General features: G+C 45.1%; 1 protein-coding gene across 4 annotated transcripts in view; it reads left to right on the forward strand.

Annotated features, from left to right (window-relative positions):
* The window catches only part of CHD7 (chromodomain helicase DNA binding protein 7), a 178,819-nt gene that overhangs the window by 90,520 nt on the left and 71,058 nt on the right, over positions 1 to 17,241 (forward strand). For all 4 annotated transcript variants that reach the window (XM_033437606.2, XM_033437608.2, XM_004274983.3 and 1 more), the window contains exon 3: positions 6,900 to 7,330. In XM_033437606.2, coding sequence (XP_033293497.1) covers positions 6,900 to 7,330 — 431 coding nt within the window. The remainder of the gene's footprint in view (positions 1 to 6,899; positions 7,331 to 17,241) is intronic.

The following is a 17,241-nucleotide window of genomic DNA, read 5'->3' on the forward strand; positions in this document are numbered from 1 at the left end:
CTCGCATACACTTTCTGGAAAACTAACACATGTTAAAACGACATTCAACTCTTGTCCAAACAATTAAGTTACTTTTCCCAGGCCCTTGTGGAGAAACATCAAAAAGACAAAAACAAAAAACAAATTTCAGAACTTTAACATCACTTCAATTCTGTGCCCTTGGGGTGTGTGTGTGTGTGTGTGTGTGTGTGTGTGGCAGACAAACGTTATTTCACTGCATGGTTTTTAAGTGCAAGCCTGTTACTTGGCCTGGTGCTTTTTCTGAGAAGTAGAATTGACCTGTTACCCAACTGGAATGGTGGCCACAGAGCCGCACCCTTGGGCCAGCACCTCCTGAGCCTGGTGGCACAGACACAGTGGGCGGCGGCGAGAGTGAGGGGCGGCGGCCAGACGCCCTCTTCTCCTCCACTGAGAGGGAGTCCACGCCACTTAGAGCTTCTCAGACACTTAGGAAGGAGGTTTGCATTGCTGGAGCCTCACCGCTGGGCTGTTCTGGTCCAGCTGACCATAGAAACACCTCAGCATGGTGTGTCACACGTTACAGAGGCCATGGGACCCTTCCTGTGGCGTAGTTCCACCCTGAAGACTGGAAGGTGGTCAGTATTCAATATGTGATGGGAAGCCATTTAAAATTAAATTTAACATGACCAGTTGGTTCAGTATTCTCATTATTTTGGACTCCAGTGATTCAAAATGCATTTATAACGTAGATGCCGTCACAGTGGCTCACGTTAATTTGTAGCTGTTGAAGATTCTGTGCATATGGCAGATCTGTTCTAAGGACAGAATGTAAGCAGAAAACCAAAGGTTCAAAAATGCCTTCAGATGATTTTTAGACGAGATACTTCACAGTAATTAAAAAATTTTTTTTCAATTCTAAAATTTAATGATTCTTCTGAGGGACCCACTAAGATAAGTTATTATATTTCAAAGTTCATTTTATTTAACTTAGTAATTATCTTCACTGCATATATATTATAATGGAAATTGTACAAGTCAGAAGATTATATGATTATCCTAATATTCCTGTTTTATTCCTACATCTGAGCATAATTGAGTGAGCTGTTTCAGTGCCTTTATGTAAAATTGTATTTATTCGTAGAGTCATATACTATCTTTTGAACCATTTGATAACCACTGCTTTGAGGCCGGCGCGTGCCGTCTCTCTCGTTCTCTCTCACACTCTCATATCCCTGCCACGGAGGTGACGGATTAACTGTATCAGTGTAATCCAGAGTGTATTTTTTTTTTTTTTTTTGCGGTACACGGGCCTCTTCCGTTGTGGAGCACAGGCTCCGGACGCGCAGGCTCAGCGGCCATGGCTCACGGGCCCAGCCGCTCCGTGGCACGTGGGATCTTCCCGGACCGGGTCACGGACCCGTGTCCCCTGCATCGGCAGGCGGACTCTCAGCCACTGCGCCACCCGGGAAGCCCCAGAGTGTATTTTGAAGACCATTTTTATTCAAGATATTCTTGGAGAAAGAATGTCTTTTTCCTGTATGGCACACTGTGTCCTGTTCCCCCTCAGAGCGTAGTAAGGGCTTGGAGAGCTTTACAGTAAAGAAAAATGCTTAACTTTGTTTAACCCAGAATTCTCAACACTCCCGTGACCCGAGTCTTCTTTTCTTGGAACGCGTCTTAAAATCCTAAACTTAGAAAATGTTGTTCTATACTTTCTGCCTTCTCAAGTCATATGACCAACAGGCGTGATGTTGTTCATCTTTGTGTCTGTGTCCGTAAAAGTATTCACTCAATATTTTTTTCCCTAGAAATTGTCTTTAAAAACGAGCTGAATAAAACTAACTGATAGATGAAAGGCTTGAACTTGAGGGCCTGACTCTGATACCAAATTTAGTCAAGCAGAAAATATTCTAATCCTTGATTCTTTTCTTAAGATTATTTCTGTACGTATTATTTTGTATCAAAGAATCAAAGTTAAAAGTTATTTCAGTTGACCATTCAAACTAATATCTGTTCTTCTTGATCTCCTCCCCACAAAGAAGGTTTTAAAAGCCGCTTGTGATGCATTTTTGTGCCTTCTGTCACCCCATCCTGGACATGGTCTGTTGCTTGGGCTGGTCCCTTGGGGAAGGAGCCCCTGGCCAGCATGTGTCTCCCCTTCAGTCCCAGCCTGGCTGCCTTTTTCCCAAGAACCCTCCTTGGCATCAGCCTGGGTTAGGCGCTCTGTTCTCCCCCGGCAGGTACCAGGGCTGCTTGGTTTACTGTTACGTCCTCAGCTGTCTGTTGGATGAATAAATGAATTGGGCACCGCGTATTACCAAGCGCTCTTCTTTTTATCAGTGTCACTGACAAGAAAAGGATGTGAAAATCTCAGTGGGACTTGCTGAACATTGGCCGAATGATCTTTTGAACCTGGTTCACTCCTTTGGCTCGAGATTGAGCTTCAGGGCTCATATTGGAATTCCTTTTGAGAAGAGTGCGGAGGGACTGAGAACCTGTGGGATACTGGAAGAGTAAATAGAAATGAAGAAGGCCGGTAGTAGGAATGTGTCTCCAAAGCGATTTAAAAAAAAAAAAAAACCCAAAAACTGAATTGTACTTTTCAGTCTTAAATGACTACTTAATATTTGTATTTTTACAAGCCACTTAAATCCTAGTGTAGCGTTTTAAGATTGTACTCGTTGTCACGTGGGTCGTAGTTGGCCTGCCGCGTCTCCCCCAGAACCTGCGTTTCTCTGAGCTCGCAAGTGCCTGTCTCCCTTCGGCCTGATTTGTGGGGCGGGGCGGGCGTGTCTCCTGGAAGGGCCATGTTACTCTCCTCCAGTTGGTAGTATCTTCTCCTTATTATAAAGTAGTGTTTTGATTTTAGACGTGTTCGTGTCACCCAGTAAGTAGAATGTTTGCCCAGAGACGTCCTATATTACAGAATGGTGCGGCTTTGCAGAGATTGTCCATACTGGAGACATTGCACACTGTTTGCTCATTCATGGTGCTTGACGCTGAAAGCACGTTGAGGCTTCAAGACTATAATTAAGACAAAATATGGTTAAATAAGATAGCCTTTAAAGTCAGAAAATGCTGGGTAATGTTGGAGGGAAAACACAGTGGAGATGGATGAAAAGTGTCTTCTTACCCATTGTATTTATGTTGTTCTGACGAAGGCTCCCGAGCGTTTTGGGTCATGTTTGCTTAAAGGTAACAGAGGGGTTGGCCTCGCCTCCCCGGCCCCTCTCCTTTGGTTAAATTTACATCCTGTCTACTCTGCTGTTTTATGTGAGGGAACTTGTTTATGTGTTTGTCTAATTTATATGTTACGAAAAGTGAAGTTAAGGCTAAAAACGACTATCTTTAGTTTATGGTAATTTTTTGGACAACACGCACCTTGGATCGTTTTAACTTATTGTTCAACTGTCCGTCATTCTGTTTCAGTTTCAGAAGTCCACGTGTAGTCCTTGTATATTCCATAATGTTCCAAAAGGCATATGGAATTATGATAGCAAATATGTCAAGCAGGAAGTTCTAAAGGGTGTATTTAAAAATACCTTTGGTATCTAACATTCTCTGCTTTTGCCCTAGTAAATGAGAGGTTTGAGGAATGCCCTATATGGTGATATCAGATGTTAATGGCATTGATTACCTGTCAGGCAGTGGGAATTGATGGGAAAATGTCCGCTGTAAAATTAAATAGCATTAGAGAAGACTGTACCATGCGCGGGGCGTTGGGAGGGGAACGGCGGGCCTGGGAGACTTTGTCAGGGTATTACTGTGAGCTCCAGGTTTTTTCCCCACATGATTAAGGCAGGCCATCTGTTCTTTGTTAAATGTTTACAAAAACAGCTTTTCTCTAAAAGATTTAAGGAGATGTGGGCCTGGTAAACACTATAATATTTCCGAGCACCTTTCCACCCTATTTCAAACAGTACCAAAACATAATTCTGCCGCGTATCAAACAGGACTACTATCTTTTTTGTATTTGGTCTTTACATTTTTTTCCTTCTTATGGAAGATTAAATTTTTAAGGGATACTAATTTATGGCTTCATGTATTACTGAAAGGAGCACCCAGAATGATTTGTGTGCTCACGTGCAGATAAATTTTCAGTCGTCTGGTATCACGTGTTACACGCTTTTTCTGATTCACAAATGTGGACCAGGTATCTCTCATCAGAGGCTGGCGTTTGGTTACCGGAGTTAATGCCATGCAGATTAAAGAAAGGTACACATGCAGGAAAATGGTACAGATGAACTGGTTTGCAGGGCAGAAGTAGAGACACAGATGTAGAGAACAAACGTATGGACACCAAGGGGGGAAAATGGCGGGTGGCGGTGGTGGTGGTGGTGGGATGAATTGGGAGATTGGGATTGACATGTATACACTGATGTATATAAAATAGATAACTACTGAGAACCTGCTGTATAAAAAAATAAATAAAATAAAATTCAAAAATTAAAACAAAAAAAGGAAAGGTACACATACCTGGAATTAATTCACCGTTCTAAGCCGTAAGCATTGTTTACTGGTGGACTTTCCTCTTTCCTTCCCTTTCCAGGAAAATGTTTTTTCTTCCATCTCCTGAGAAATAGCTTGCCCCAAATAAGTTTGACCTCTGTGTCTCTTATGAAAAGAATTGGCTTTTTCCTTTTTCCTTACATGAGGAGATAATATGTAACAATTAATTCTACTTCAGTAACTTAGGTATAGTAAAACCGTTAAATCAGATCCCATTACTTCTCAGCGAGTATAATTTGGAGAGCTCCTTGGTTGATGTTTGTTAAGCGTGTTTGTGAGGGAAAAACTGGGGGCAGGTGAGTGGCTTTCTTCAGGATCTGGTCGGTTGTGTTACCCCTGGATGGACACTGCATCCACATGTTCATTCTCACTCCTCTGCCCTGGCTTCTCTCCCCTCCTGTCTGTCCTTACTCTCCTTCAGCATCTTTCTCTCTCAGCTCTGACCAAGAAAGGGCAATGTGTATTTTAAGATTTTCTCATACCGTAGGATTTTGGAAGAGACTTTGGAAATCATCTAAACCAAACGCTTCATTCTGCAGATGAAGAAGAAGTGAAATGATTTTCCCCAGATTACAAAGCTCATGGCAGGGCCCAGGGCCAGGGCTCTCTCAGCTCACGGTTCTGGGCTCATTCCCTTACACTGGTGCTGATGGAGAACTGAATGTAGGTTTCTTCAGTAACCATAGTAGGTTTTATTGGGAACAGGAAAACCAGTTTCTTTTCTGGCAGTGATTTCTTTTTTTAAACGTTTCTTTGGGTCACTGAGCACTTTGGAAATAAAGTGAAGCCTGCGGCACCTTTCCTAGGAGGACGCCCGTGTGTGAGGTTTTAGGAGCCAGACAGAGTCAGAAGAGCACTGGATTTAGGAAACCTAGATTCAGATGTCACCTCTGTCCCCCATGGTGTGGCCTTGGGTAGCCACGTGGCCTCCTCAAATTTTACTTCTTTTCTGAAAAATGGGGGTAAATTATCACATTTTGGTGTGGGGTTCGGGTGCACAAACTCCTGCAAGCACCTTGCTTAGTGTATAACATGAAGTAGATGCTCAGTGGATGTGAGTTGTACCGGAATCTGATTTGTATCCCTTTGTGGGTGGTGAGTAGCAACTCCTGGGCGCCTCAGCAGACCTGGGCCTGGGCTTTCCTGTGGCTCCTCTTTTGGGGGTCACGTGTGAGGGGCCCAGTTCTCAGTTCTGTCACTTGCATCCGTAACTCCTTGGGTGTGTTCTTCATCTTAGCAAGTCTGTGTCTCCATGGAGCTCTCCGGGCTGGCGTGGGGATCGGATGGGGTCCGGGCGTAAAGTGCTTACTGAGCACATGCCCAGCACATGGTGAGACTGTTGCGTACACGCTCGTGGCTGTTGCTGTTTATATTACAGTTACTATTTCGTGTCTGGGGAAGCATATGAAAAAGGGCAGATACAACATTTTCAAGTATTGCGTTGAAATGTAAAGGTTCATTAGATGTCATAGTTTACAGTGGAGACAGATGGTCCCCTACCCCTGCCCTGATTTGTATCATGACCACTCAGCGTCCCATCCCAGGTGTTGGTATTCTCCACCAGATTTAAGACCATTTCTGGGTATGGTCTTAGTGGATGCTGAAAATCTCCTGCAAGGCATGTCAAATTGACTATGTGGGGGCGCTCTCTCGCTGTCTCCCTCTCTCGCTCACTCTCGCTCACTCTCTCTCTCTCTCTCTCTCTCTCTCTCGCTCTCGCGCTCTCTCTCTCTCTCTCTCTCTCTCTCTCTCGCTCTCTCTCTCTCTCAGTGAGATTTGGAAATGTAAAGCTTTAATAACTTAAGAAAAACATTGTCTGCATTTTCTATCAGTATGAGAAATCTAACCAACCCAGAGTCGTTAAGCTTGTATATGTGCTTTTAATTTGACATTTGAATGTCATTTAAATCAGAAATGACCTGTACTGTGTAAGATTTATGTGTTTACACTCGGATTTCAAACTTTCATGGTATCTGATTCTTACAATGCCCAGTACACTTGTTCTTTTTAAAAGTGACTTGATTATGTATCTTTAATTGGAGCTCCCGTTCCTGCATGGGGAAAATTCCACTTGAATTCCATCTGTGTGTCTTAGCTTTTGCTGCTGTTTTGTTCTTCACCATTTCCTACATGGGTGCTGAGAACATGGAAAGTGTCTTCAGCTGAATGAGAAATTTTCTTCCACCTGAACAGAAGTTTTTACTGTATTACTAAATTGCCCTCTTTATTTGTTTAAAAGCTTTCCTGTTGAAGAAACCTATTTTTTTTCTGGATGAGAGAAAATGATAGGTTTCACAAATGCGTAGTTGGTTAAGTTTGCTACCTTGAGTGTAGTGTAAGTTTCAGAAGCATCAGCCACTTAACTTTCAGTTCCTTTCTTCACTACAAAGAACGATAAACTAACTTCAATTCCTATTTGTGTCTCTTAGCATTCTCCATCGGAGCCCTTTCTAGAGAAACCAGTGCCGGATATGACTCAGGTTAGTGGACCGAACGCTCAGCTAGTGAACAGTGATGATTACCTGCTGTCCGTAGAACAGCAGCCGCAGCAGAAGAAGAAGAAAAAGAAAAACAACCACATTGTTGCAGAGGATCCCAGTAAAAGTTTCGGTAAAGATGACTTCCCTGGTGGGGTTGATAACCAAGAACTAAACAGGAACTCACTGGATGGGTCCCAAGAAGAGAAAAAGAAAAAGAAAAGGCCGAAGGCAAAAAAAGATCCCAAGGAACCGAAAGAACCCAAGGAGAAGAAAGAGCCCAAGGAACCCAAGACCCCGAAAGCCCCTAAGATTCCCAAAGAGCCAAAGGAAAAGAAAGCAAAAACTGCCACGCCAAAACCCAAATCCAGCAAAAAGTCAAGGTAGGCCGTGGGCAGAAACCACCACCACCAAACACAGTAGAGACACGAGCACAGCAGTCACAGCCTGTGGAACGGGGGTGGGGACACGGGGTGGGCGCGGGACGCTCTGACACGTGTCCTCATGGCTGAGCTGCTTTTTCTCGTACCCGAACTGAAAAGTTAAGGTGTTTATGCGTTCTGAGATTTAGGACTCAGTTATTATGAACTGTTGATTTGGTTGGTAGATTCTTTAGAAACGTTACTGGATAAAAACTGTTTATTATTTTAAAATCACTTTCTTGTCGTTTTGTGAAAGCCTGTCATTTAACAAACAGAACCAAGTTACCAGCAGAATCATTTGTGAGCTTAGACCACCAGCCTCATTTTCAGCGACAGTGCCAAACTGGGTAAGAAGGATTATAGAAGGCAAGGCGAGTCACTGCATTTCACTAGGCTTTTCAGTCCTGCTTCCCAGAAGTTGAAACGGGAGAATGCATTCTCTCCACTTGGCAGGCGGAGTAAGCCTTCCAGGGGCAGCGTTGGAATCCTAGTGGGCAACGTGGGAGAAATCAAATAGCAGTTACCCATTAGATATGCACTGGAGAGTAGCATGAATTTTAGGTCCTAGGAAATAGCCGCCTCCACATCGTGCTTCCCCTCTGGTACTTCCCCACCAGCTCTCTGACCCCCCAGGAGGCATATTTATTCAGTAAGAAAAGCTGAGAGGAGAAGACATTGAAGACTAATTTTTTTCATTTGTACCGAACATTTCTTACAACTGTTCTGAACCAGTTCCAAACATCTGAATCTGTTTTTCAGAATGTGGCTCATGTTAGAAAATATAGTTTCCAGATGGAAGTATGGTCAGACTTGGTTACTCTGAACCTGTTTGCGGACGCAGGAGAAAACACGCTCCACCGCTTCCCGCCACGAGCGAATGCCCGCTTGTGCAGGGCGCGTGGCATTCCACCCCGAGACTGACATGCTCCACGTGGGCTTTGCGAGCTCGCCGGCCTGGCAGCCCTGGGCTTGTGAGCTTGCTTGTGTGTCAGGAGCAGGTACACAAAGAAGGGTGGTTTCTGTAACTAGAAAGATGCCGCAAAGTGAGAGAACAAACTTGGATTTTCAGCTTCCTGCTAAAAATATCTAAACAACCCAATACATTATTCTGTAGTGTTTTGCAAGTTTGAATCATAGACATTAACAAAACTTTTGTCACCAGTACTTTTTATGGTACCCAGATAACTGAATTACAGTTGGCCCTCCACAAAGGGCTTGAGCATCTGCAGATTTGGGTATCCGCCGGGGTCCTAGAACCGATTCCTTGCAGGTACTGAGGGACCACCGTATATTCAGTAACTCAGCCTTATAGGTAACTTAATATTTGCATTCACTTATAGTGTCCTATAGTATGTGGTCTCTTAATTGAAAGCCATTATGTTTTTCTCCCTATGAACACTCCTCTAACCTCAGAGTTTATTATACATTCTATTTTCATTTACTTAAGCAATACTTTATGAAGGACTTACTGTTTGTAGGTACTGTGTTAAGTCTTAGGGATGTGAGGCCAGAGGACAGTTAGACTTTCAGTCTGATTTATGAGGGGGTTTTAAAAAATACATAGTTGCTTAAGTCTGAGTATTGCGCTTTTAGTAGGAGGAAGCATGTGCTTTATTTCTCCTAAGGAGAAAGAAATCAAAGCAAAATCTTAAAAGAATGTATTTTTTTTAAAACAAACTTACAGTGTAAGAGTGTGTGTTCTAAAGAAGTTTTCTGGAACTCAGAACATATATCACCAAAACTAACTGTAGCCTCAAAATACATCTGTCTTAAGTTTTTATCTTAAGTTTTTGAATTTATTACCAAATGGTAAAAATTGATATAAAAAACTCCACTGTATCTTGGATACTTGTCGTAAATTTCCAAATATATTCTTTCAAGCTCTCAGTCTACCTCAGACTGACCCTATCTTTATTTTTTTCTTTTCTTTTTTTATAAATTTATTTACTTTTTTATTTTTGGCTGCGTTGGGTCTTCGTTGCTGTGCATGGGCTTTTCTCTAGTTGCAGCGAGCGGGGGCTACTCTTCGTTGTGGTGTGCCGGCCTCTCATTGCGGTGGCTTCTCTTGCTGCAGAGCACGGGCTCTAGGCGCGCGGGCCTCACGAGTTGTGGCACGCGGGCTTCAGTAGTTGTGGCTTATGGGCTCTGGAGCACAGGCTCAGTAGTTGTGGCGCACGGGCTCAGTTGCTCCGCGGCATGTGGGATCTTCCCGGACCGGGGCTCGAACCTGTGTCCCCTGCGTCGGCAGGCGGACTCGCAACCACTGCGCCACCAGGGAAGCCCGTCTAGTACTTTTTTCCTCTTTGTTTTTGCTTTTGACTAGTAGTCTCAGTTGATGGCTGCTGTAGGTGACAGTCATTTTTCCCCGAGTGGTGTGAAAGTAATTGAGGGGAACCCTTCTTTAGAGCTTGGAGAAGTGCAAGTGGGAAGGGGGTGCGTCCAGGAGGGCCACTGAGAGCATTTGCAGCACCTCTGCTGGCCCTGGCGACTTGCCCTTGGAGGGCCACTTGCTGATTTAGGATGAAGTGGGGTGAGGACGATGCCTGAGAGGTTTTCCTGTCGTTGATGTTCAGATGGGGGTGGCTGTCCAAGAATATGGTAACTGAATAGAGCTTGTCATTGAATTAACCAGCCAACCCATTATTGTGTTGAGCTACAGTGTTTCAGGTGGTCAGGGGAATGGAGTATCTCAAGTTGTGGTCTCGTTGTTCCTCTAAGTCTGGAAGGAAAAAGCATCCCTGAAGCAAGGATAAGTAGATTGCACACAGCTACATGTAAATTCTGAATAGCATAGCAGAATAATTATGTAAATTGAATATGCAGTCATGAAGGTAATAGGAGGTTTGGGTTATGTCAGTGCTGGGGCTGAATTGCCGGAGCAGGTTGCTTTAGGCGCTGGAATACTGCAGTGGCAATTTTGTTTTGCAAAATGTTACGTGATACCAGTTATTTCCATCCTTGAATAAGTTAACTTGATGAATTTGTTTATACAGAAAATAATTCTCCTACAGAGGGCTGAAGCAGAGGGGATAAGCAGAAATGGAAGGAAACATTTACTGTAGAACTACTCACATCTTTCTTGTTTGGCCCTCTATGCCTTATCACTGGTGAGATTCTCCTAACAAACGTGCTGCCCTTTGAGTGGCTGGTGATGGCAGTGACCCGTTGGGGGTCTGCATGATGTCCACACAGGAGAGAGCTGGTTTTGCGTCATTCACATACTGTCATAAATGACATGAGAAAGGTGGCTGTCGTTGGTGGGGCTGAGTTTCTTTGTGTGCCTTCACCGTGTCCTTCTCACTACCTGTCATCCCTGAAAGCCACTGAGGCTTGAATTCGTGGCCATTCCCAGCACACTGGCCCTTTGGGCAACCAAGATATAATTGGGTCTGTCTTGCCTCTGCAGGAGAACCTAAAAGAATCTGCCCAGAAGCTGTTATATAGAATGGTAGTGAAACAGAAAAAGGTGTCAGCATTTCAGAAAGAGACATTTATTTATTTGTTTGTTTGTTTATTTTTGGCTGCCTTGGGTCTTCGTTGATGCGCATGGGCTTTCTCTAGATGCGGTGAGCAGGGGCTACTCTTCGTTGTGGCGCGCAGGCTTCTCATTGTGGTGACTTCTCTTGTTGCGGAGCACGGGCTCTAGGCTAACGGGCTTCAGTAGTTGCGGTGCGTGGGCTCAGTAGTTGTGGCTCATGGGCTTCCGTAGTTGTGGCACGCAGGCTCTGGAGTGCAGACTCAGTAGTTGTGGCACGCGGGCTCAGTAGTTGTGACTCGCGGGCTCTAGAGCGCAGGCTCAGTAGTTGTGGCGCATGGGTTTAGCTGCTCCGCGGCCATGTGGGATCTTCCTGGACCAGGGCTCGAACCCGTGTCCCTTGCGTTGGCAGGCAGATTCTTAACCACTGCACCACCAGGGAAGTCCCCAAAAAGAGACATTTAAAATCTTGGTGAAAAAAATGGACCACATGCCTCTTTTCTAATTAGGACCATATCTTTCTTCCCCTCTTCCCATTTTACATTAAATATATATTTTTCTACCTGTCTAGTGCTCTCCCCAGGTGTCTTTATAGCTTTTAAATATTGACGGTTAATATTGAAAATAAAGGCTAAGACAGTTGTGGCCTGGAGAGGATGCCATTTTGCATATGGAAGGATTCATGGAGCTGAAATATGGGGATTCGTGGCCTTCTCTTCAATGCGTTTTCTGTTGTGTATGCTTGGGCCTTGTGAAATGAGAGAGAATTTGGAGGAAGTGCTTCCTTTGAATGACTCTTGGAGGATTTAGTGGTCCATTTAGCGATATAAAGATTCTTTGAATGTACATAAAGAAGGGAACTTAGCCAAAGGTTGTGACTTGACTACTGAAGCTTCATTTAAATGAAGCCGTGGAGATTTGCTTCTAATGCAGTTTCTAGGAACTCATCTGGTCCTTGCCCCCCTCTCCACCCCCAGTATTAAAGTTAATAGGAAGCTAAAATGCTACTTCTCAATTAAGAGTGAAGATATATATTTTTTAAACTGTGAAACACCACTCTTACTTCAAAAGACATATAAAGTACCCCAAACACGTTAAGTGTATTCTTTGCATACCACACTGTCCTTAATATTTATGTTGCTACTTTATTCTGAGGAACTTAGTTAACTTTTCAGATATTGTTTTCTCAATCAGGATCTAAAAGAGTAGCAGCATTTACCTGAGAAATATTTTTATTCAGCCAGCAAGCCCAATAGTGGTGTATTTTAAGTAACTAATACATATTTTCTAATGTGCTCTTATATATGTAAAATTTCTTGGACACAAAAGCAAACCGTTAAACTTGTTTTGCTAATGAGTACAGAAAACCTAGATAGTCAGGTATCTCCCCATCAGGTAATAAAGTAAATGAAACCAGCAGCTTTTCTTCTTCTATTTTCTTGTTCTTTCTTTTATTCACGTGCCGTGACTTAGCTTTGACCCAAGACATTGGATAGTTGAACAGACTGAATTAGGTATTTTGGATACTGTACCAGCAGAAGAGAGTGTAGGTTTCTTTGGCATGTGGTTACAAAGGACTTTTGAGCCCTTTAGGTGTTGGCGAGGAACAAGGAAGACGTGTCCGTGAGCATCAGGCGTCTGCCCACCGGCCTGCCCTGTCCGCTCCTGGTCACTACGTCCAAGCTCCGGGCCAGGGTGCAACCAGGTGCCCCCTTCCCCTTCCTAAGATTGCCTTCTCTTTGACAAAGGCGCCGGGCCGTGAGGTCTTCTTAATCCCCGTGGGGATTCCTTTCCTTCGAGAAAGGAAGGATAACCATCTCAGAGACTTCCTTGTACATGTAAAAGGCCAGTGACAGGCCACCTTGTGACCCTTCCTCTATCTGATTTGTCTTAAATCAGGATGAGCAGTGAGGGAGCTGTCAGCCGCCTTCAGTTCAGACCCTTCCGTCTCTGATAGCCCGTGATTCCCTTTACGCTCCCTGGCGGGGACGGATGCCCAACGTCACTGACCCTAAACAGCAAGTTCTGCTGACTCATGCTCTGTGCCGGATGCAGGAACGGGCCACAGTGGGCCTGGTGGGAATTTGTTCCTGCCCGTCCAGGGAGCTGCAGTGGACTTCAGAGCGGTGGCCTGCTGGCCTTGTGGTTGTGTGGGAGAGGTGAGGTAGGTCCCACTGCACCCGTCGGAGGAGAGGTGAGAGGTGAGGAGGCCCTGGGCAGCAGGAGGATGTTAAAGGGGCATTTTTCTGGAGACACCTTCCTTTGAAGTCTTCTTAAGTGGAATTTTAGGGTGTCGCACGTGTTGCCGTAGGAGATGTGTTGGGGGTGTCAGAGTCGGAAGATAAAGAGCAGAAGGCGTCACAGGCTGATTTTTTAAATTATCGTTAAAAATGTCTGTGGATATGAATGTGCTTTTGAAAAGTATGAAGTTCTGTGCGGATGCAAAACTTGTCACGTGGTACATAAAGATCTTTTTGCTAGTTGTCTTCTGCCCAGACAGAGCTCCCTGTGGGGTGTTGGATGCAAAGCCACTGTGAGAGCATCAGTCACGTGAGAGGCCGGCCTTTGCTTCACCCACCTTTCCGTGGAAGTCCGTGTGACTGAGCTCTAAAATGTTAAACAGGGAGCTGGAGCGTTCGAATTAAGAAAAAAGACACTGTGGGACTTCCCTGGCGGTCCAGCGGTTAAGACTCCGCGCTTCCACTGCAGGGGGCGCGGGTTCGATCCCTAGTCGGGGAACTAAGATCCCACAAGCCGAGTGCTGTGGCGAAAGAAAGAAAAAAGACACTGTTCTTTCTTTCTCTCTTAATTTTAGAAAGGCAGCACCCTTGAACTTCCATTAGATTACTAATTTTATGTGTAGCCCGATTCCTGTAGGAATGATGTAACTTCATGCTGCTTCTGTTGTGGTAGGTGGTGAGGTTTTCTCCTCGTAGGCCTTGCCATTTGCTCTGCCTAATTCTCCACCTACATACCTCATACCTCACCTGATTAAACCGAGGGTGGGCTGCACGTCTCACCGGTTGTCATAGCCACCTTGGCGGATCAGAGAGGATACTTATGAATCCAGGAAGTGGGCTTCTGGCTGCTAACGCTGTCCTCACTCTCCCCGTCCTGGGTCGTGGGAACGCTGGGCGTGAGTAAGGCTGGCGTCTTAGGACTTGGCACAGACAGCCAAGTCTTGGCCCTTGGAAGAATATCCCATAGTAAAAGGGCACTGAAAGGCATGCTTTCTGCGCAGGTCGTGTGATGTCTGATTTGCCCGATCCTTTCTGCCGTGTTGCAGTGCCAGGTGGTGCTGCAGAGCTGGGGGGCTAAATGTTGATGTTTGTTGAGCTTCTGGGATCGGATAACACATCAGCTCACCAGACTTTGCTTCCATCTTACTTCTGGTGGGTCTTCATTCAGTCCATAAAACTCAATAACCTTTAGATTTTCAATGATAATTCGTGACTTTGTGATTTTTTTTTCCCCCCATCTACAGTATATTCAACATTAAAAATGCGTTTAGCTCTTTCAGGAGAACTTTCTACTGTACTTTCTCTTTCATTTTTTAAAAATATTCTTCTTTATAAAATGGTCAACTGGAGCTTTCCTCAGGACAGGGTTCTGATGTTATTGGAAGGCCACCCAGGGATGAGCTGGAGTAACAGAGGCGTTCACCAGGGAAGGTTTCCAAGGCCTGGAGGGTCCCCCAAAACGCCAGGCCAGTGCTGGACGCATAGTACGTCTCCACGAGGAGGTGAGACCTTCAGGCCGGTCTCAGGACGGAGACAGGGGCTCTGGAGCCGGGCAGGTTCTGGCCCAGTCCTGGGACGGCTGCTTCCTGGGCCGAGTGTGTAACCTCTTTGTCCCTGTTTCCTTATCCTTGCACAGTTTGATTGTAAGATGTGAAGGCGAGGCCTGTTGAGTTTGAAATACACATTTTAAATGAAAGCAAGCTGGGTTTCTGTATCTTTCCTAACTTTGCTATTCCCTTCCTAGAAATTTAGCACAATTAATGTACTTCAGGAGTACTTGATCGTGTAAGAGCTACCTAAGGTAACAATTGAAATTATTTGTCTTCGAGGCAGAGAACTTAAAAACTCGATTGATAATTTGTCTTTGCAGCTTGTTGTTCAGAAGTAAAATAGAGCCCCCTCCCCTAACCCCCTCTCTCCTCCACTTCTCAGCTCTCCTTTCTCTTTCTCAAGCAGAAGCGTAGGGTGAAGAATTTGCGGGTGGCAGTTAGGAGTCGGGGGCCGGCTCAGCACCCGAGGGCTGACTGCCTGGGCGGACGGGGGCTCCTGTCCCCCGATCCTGCCCAGATGCTCTCTGCCTTGCGTGGCCTTGTAGGGAGTCTCAGGCATTCGGACCGTCTGCTGACCGCTGCTGGGCCCTTGGCCTAGGGAGCTCCAAGGGCCTTCGTGTGAAGGTGGTGTTGACTTCTGCGTTTCTTGTCTGTCATGCAGAATTTGTCTTGACTCTTATTTCATTAGTTTATTCTGTCACCTGCATTTTATCACATCCCAGTTTAGCTGTTAAATAAAACTTTGGTCTTAGGACTTGTAACATTTTTATTTTATTTTGTTGGGTTATTTTACTCCATGATGTATCACATTTTATATTGCCTTCATTGATCCTTTTAAACTTTTAGTCCTTGATCTTGTCGCTTTTTTAGTTTGCCTCTTTATCTTTTAATTTTCTTTTTCCTTGTTTAAAAACTTAGAGGAAAATCTGAAGTTGAGAGGCCAGACGCTTTTCTCCTACCAGCCTTGAGACCTCGACCCTAGCGGCTCATGTATTTTATCATACGTGATCTTTCTGAATCACGACAAGCCATACACTTCCTGTGCCAGAGGCATCCCTCACTTCTCATCCATGACATTCAGTTTTTTATTAAAAGGCCTTTATGTATGTAAAGTATAAGGATATGTTTCAATACTCTCTGCTCTTCTGAAAGATGGTCGTGTGACACGTCGGCTTGATTTCCTGAAAACGGACCTGTTTGATCTTCACGCGCCTCCAGGTTGATTTTCCCCGGTGTGAGGGGGCCCGTCACTGACGTGTCCTGTCTCGAGGGTCTGTGTGGTGGAGAATCCTCGCTGCCCCCGCTCCGCCCAACCCCGCCACTGTCCACACAGCTTCACCCGCTGACTCCACTCCTCTCGTTATGTTTGGCTCCACGATACGGTTCCTTTTCAAACCGTCTTTCCTTCGAGGACTTAGACCCTTAGGCTGGTGCTTACCCATGTTTCCCTGCGCTCTGTAATAAATCAGGGCAGCCAGCTGGCTTTCCAGGAAGTTCTAGCCCTTTGCATAAAGTCGTGTTTAAAAAACCTGTACTCGTTTCTCACCGAAAAGACTTCATTATTTACATGCTCTATCTTAGCTTGGATTTATGTGTCCAGCCCCACTTCAGGTACTGTCACTGGGCCCATCGTTGTGGACTCTTAGAGCCATACACTGAATATGTCCTTCCAGAGGGATGACTCCCTCCATGTGGATTCCTCCTCTCTGAACCCAGCAGTTGTTTCTTGGAGTTTTCATCAGGGTGGTGTAGGTTTTGATCACTTGGGGTTGGGGGAGGCCACCACAGAACTTTAGAGCTCGGTCTGGCAGGGTGACCTAAGTGTCACTTAGCCATGGACCCTGCGAATATCCCGCTGCCCGCCACTGGGACCTCCCTCTCATGGTGAAATGTGACATGTAAGTAAAGCTGGTGGAGGGATGGTGGCCCTACGGTGGCCAGCAGCATCCCCAGAAAGATATAACCCTTTCCAAGAGTACAACGGCCTGCCTAGCTTCAGGAGGGGGTGGCCCTGCATCTTGGCCTCACCAGTAATGGTGGGCGATAAGGGTCAAGAAATGAAAGAACTCTGTGAGTCCGGAGGGGAGGTATACAGATGTACGGGCTTTGAAAACTTGCTAGGTTTCACTCTACTTTGGTAGTAGTTTAGCCCCATTTTACTGAGCTTCGTCAAGATAGAATCTGCGTGGGGTTTTCGTAAATGAGTTAAGGAGAAGAGCGCTGTAGCTGCACGTGGTCAGGGCTGTGTATGTGTTTGTTGATTTCACGGTTACTTGTACTGTTTAATTGGTCAGCTGAAGTTTATAAGTAGCCCACCTGACCAGGTACAAGGAATACAGAGATAAATAAGACACATTTCCTTCTTGAGCTAACAGGATAGTTGGAGAAAGACATATACACACACACAGCTGGCGCTTTGGTTTTACTGCATTGCAGTAATGTTACCACCCAGTACTGTGTGTTTTAAACATCCCTTGTGTGGGGGTACATCACGTGGCATGCAGAGAGTGTGAGATTTTACTAATCCAGACTTTGGTGGCCAGAAAATGGTTCTCTGACTGAGTGATGTCCAGCTGAGCCTTGCAGATGAGTGCGCGAGGGGCAGTG

Source organism: Orcinus orca, chromosome 17, assembly GCF_937001465.1.
Source record: "Orcinus orca chromosome 17, mOrcOrc1.1, whole genome shotgun sequence".
Classification (NCBI taxonomy): Eukaryota; Metazoa; Chordata; class Mammalia; order Artiodactyla; family Delphinidae; genus Orcinus; species Orcinus orca.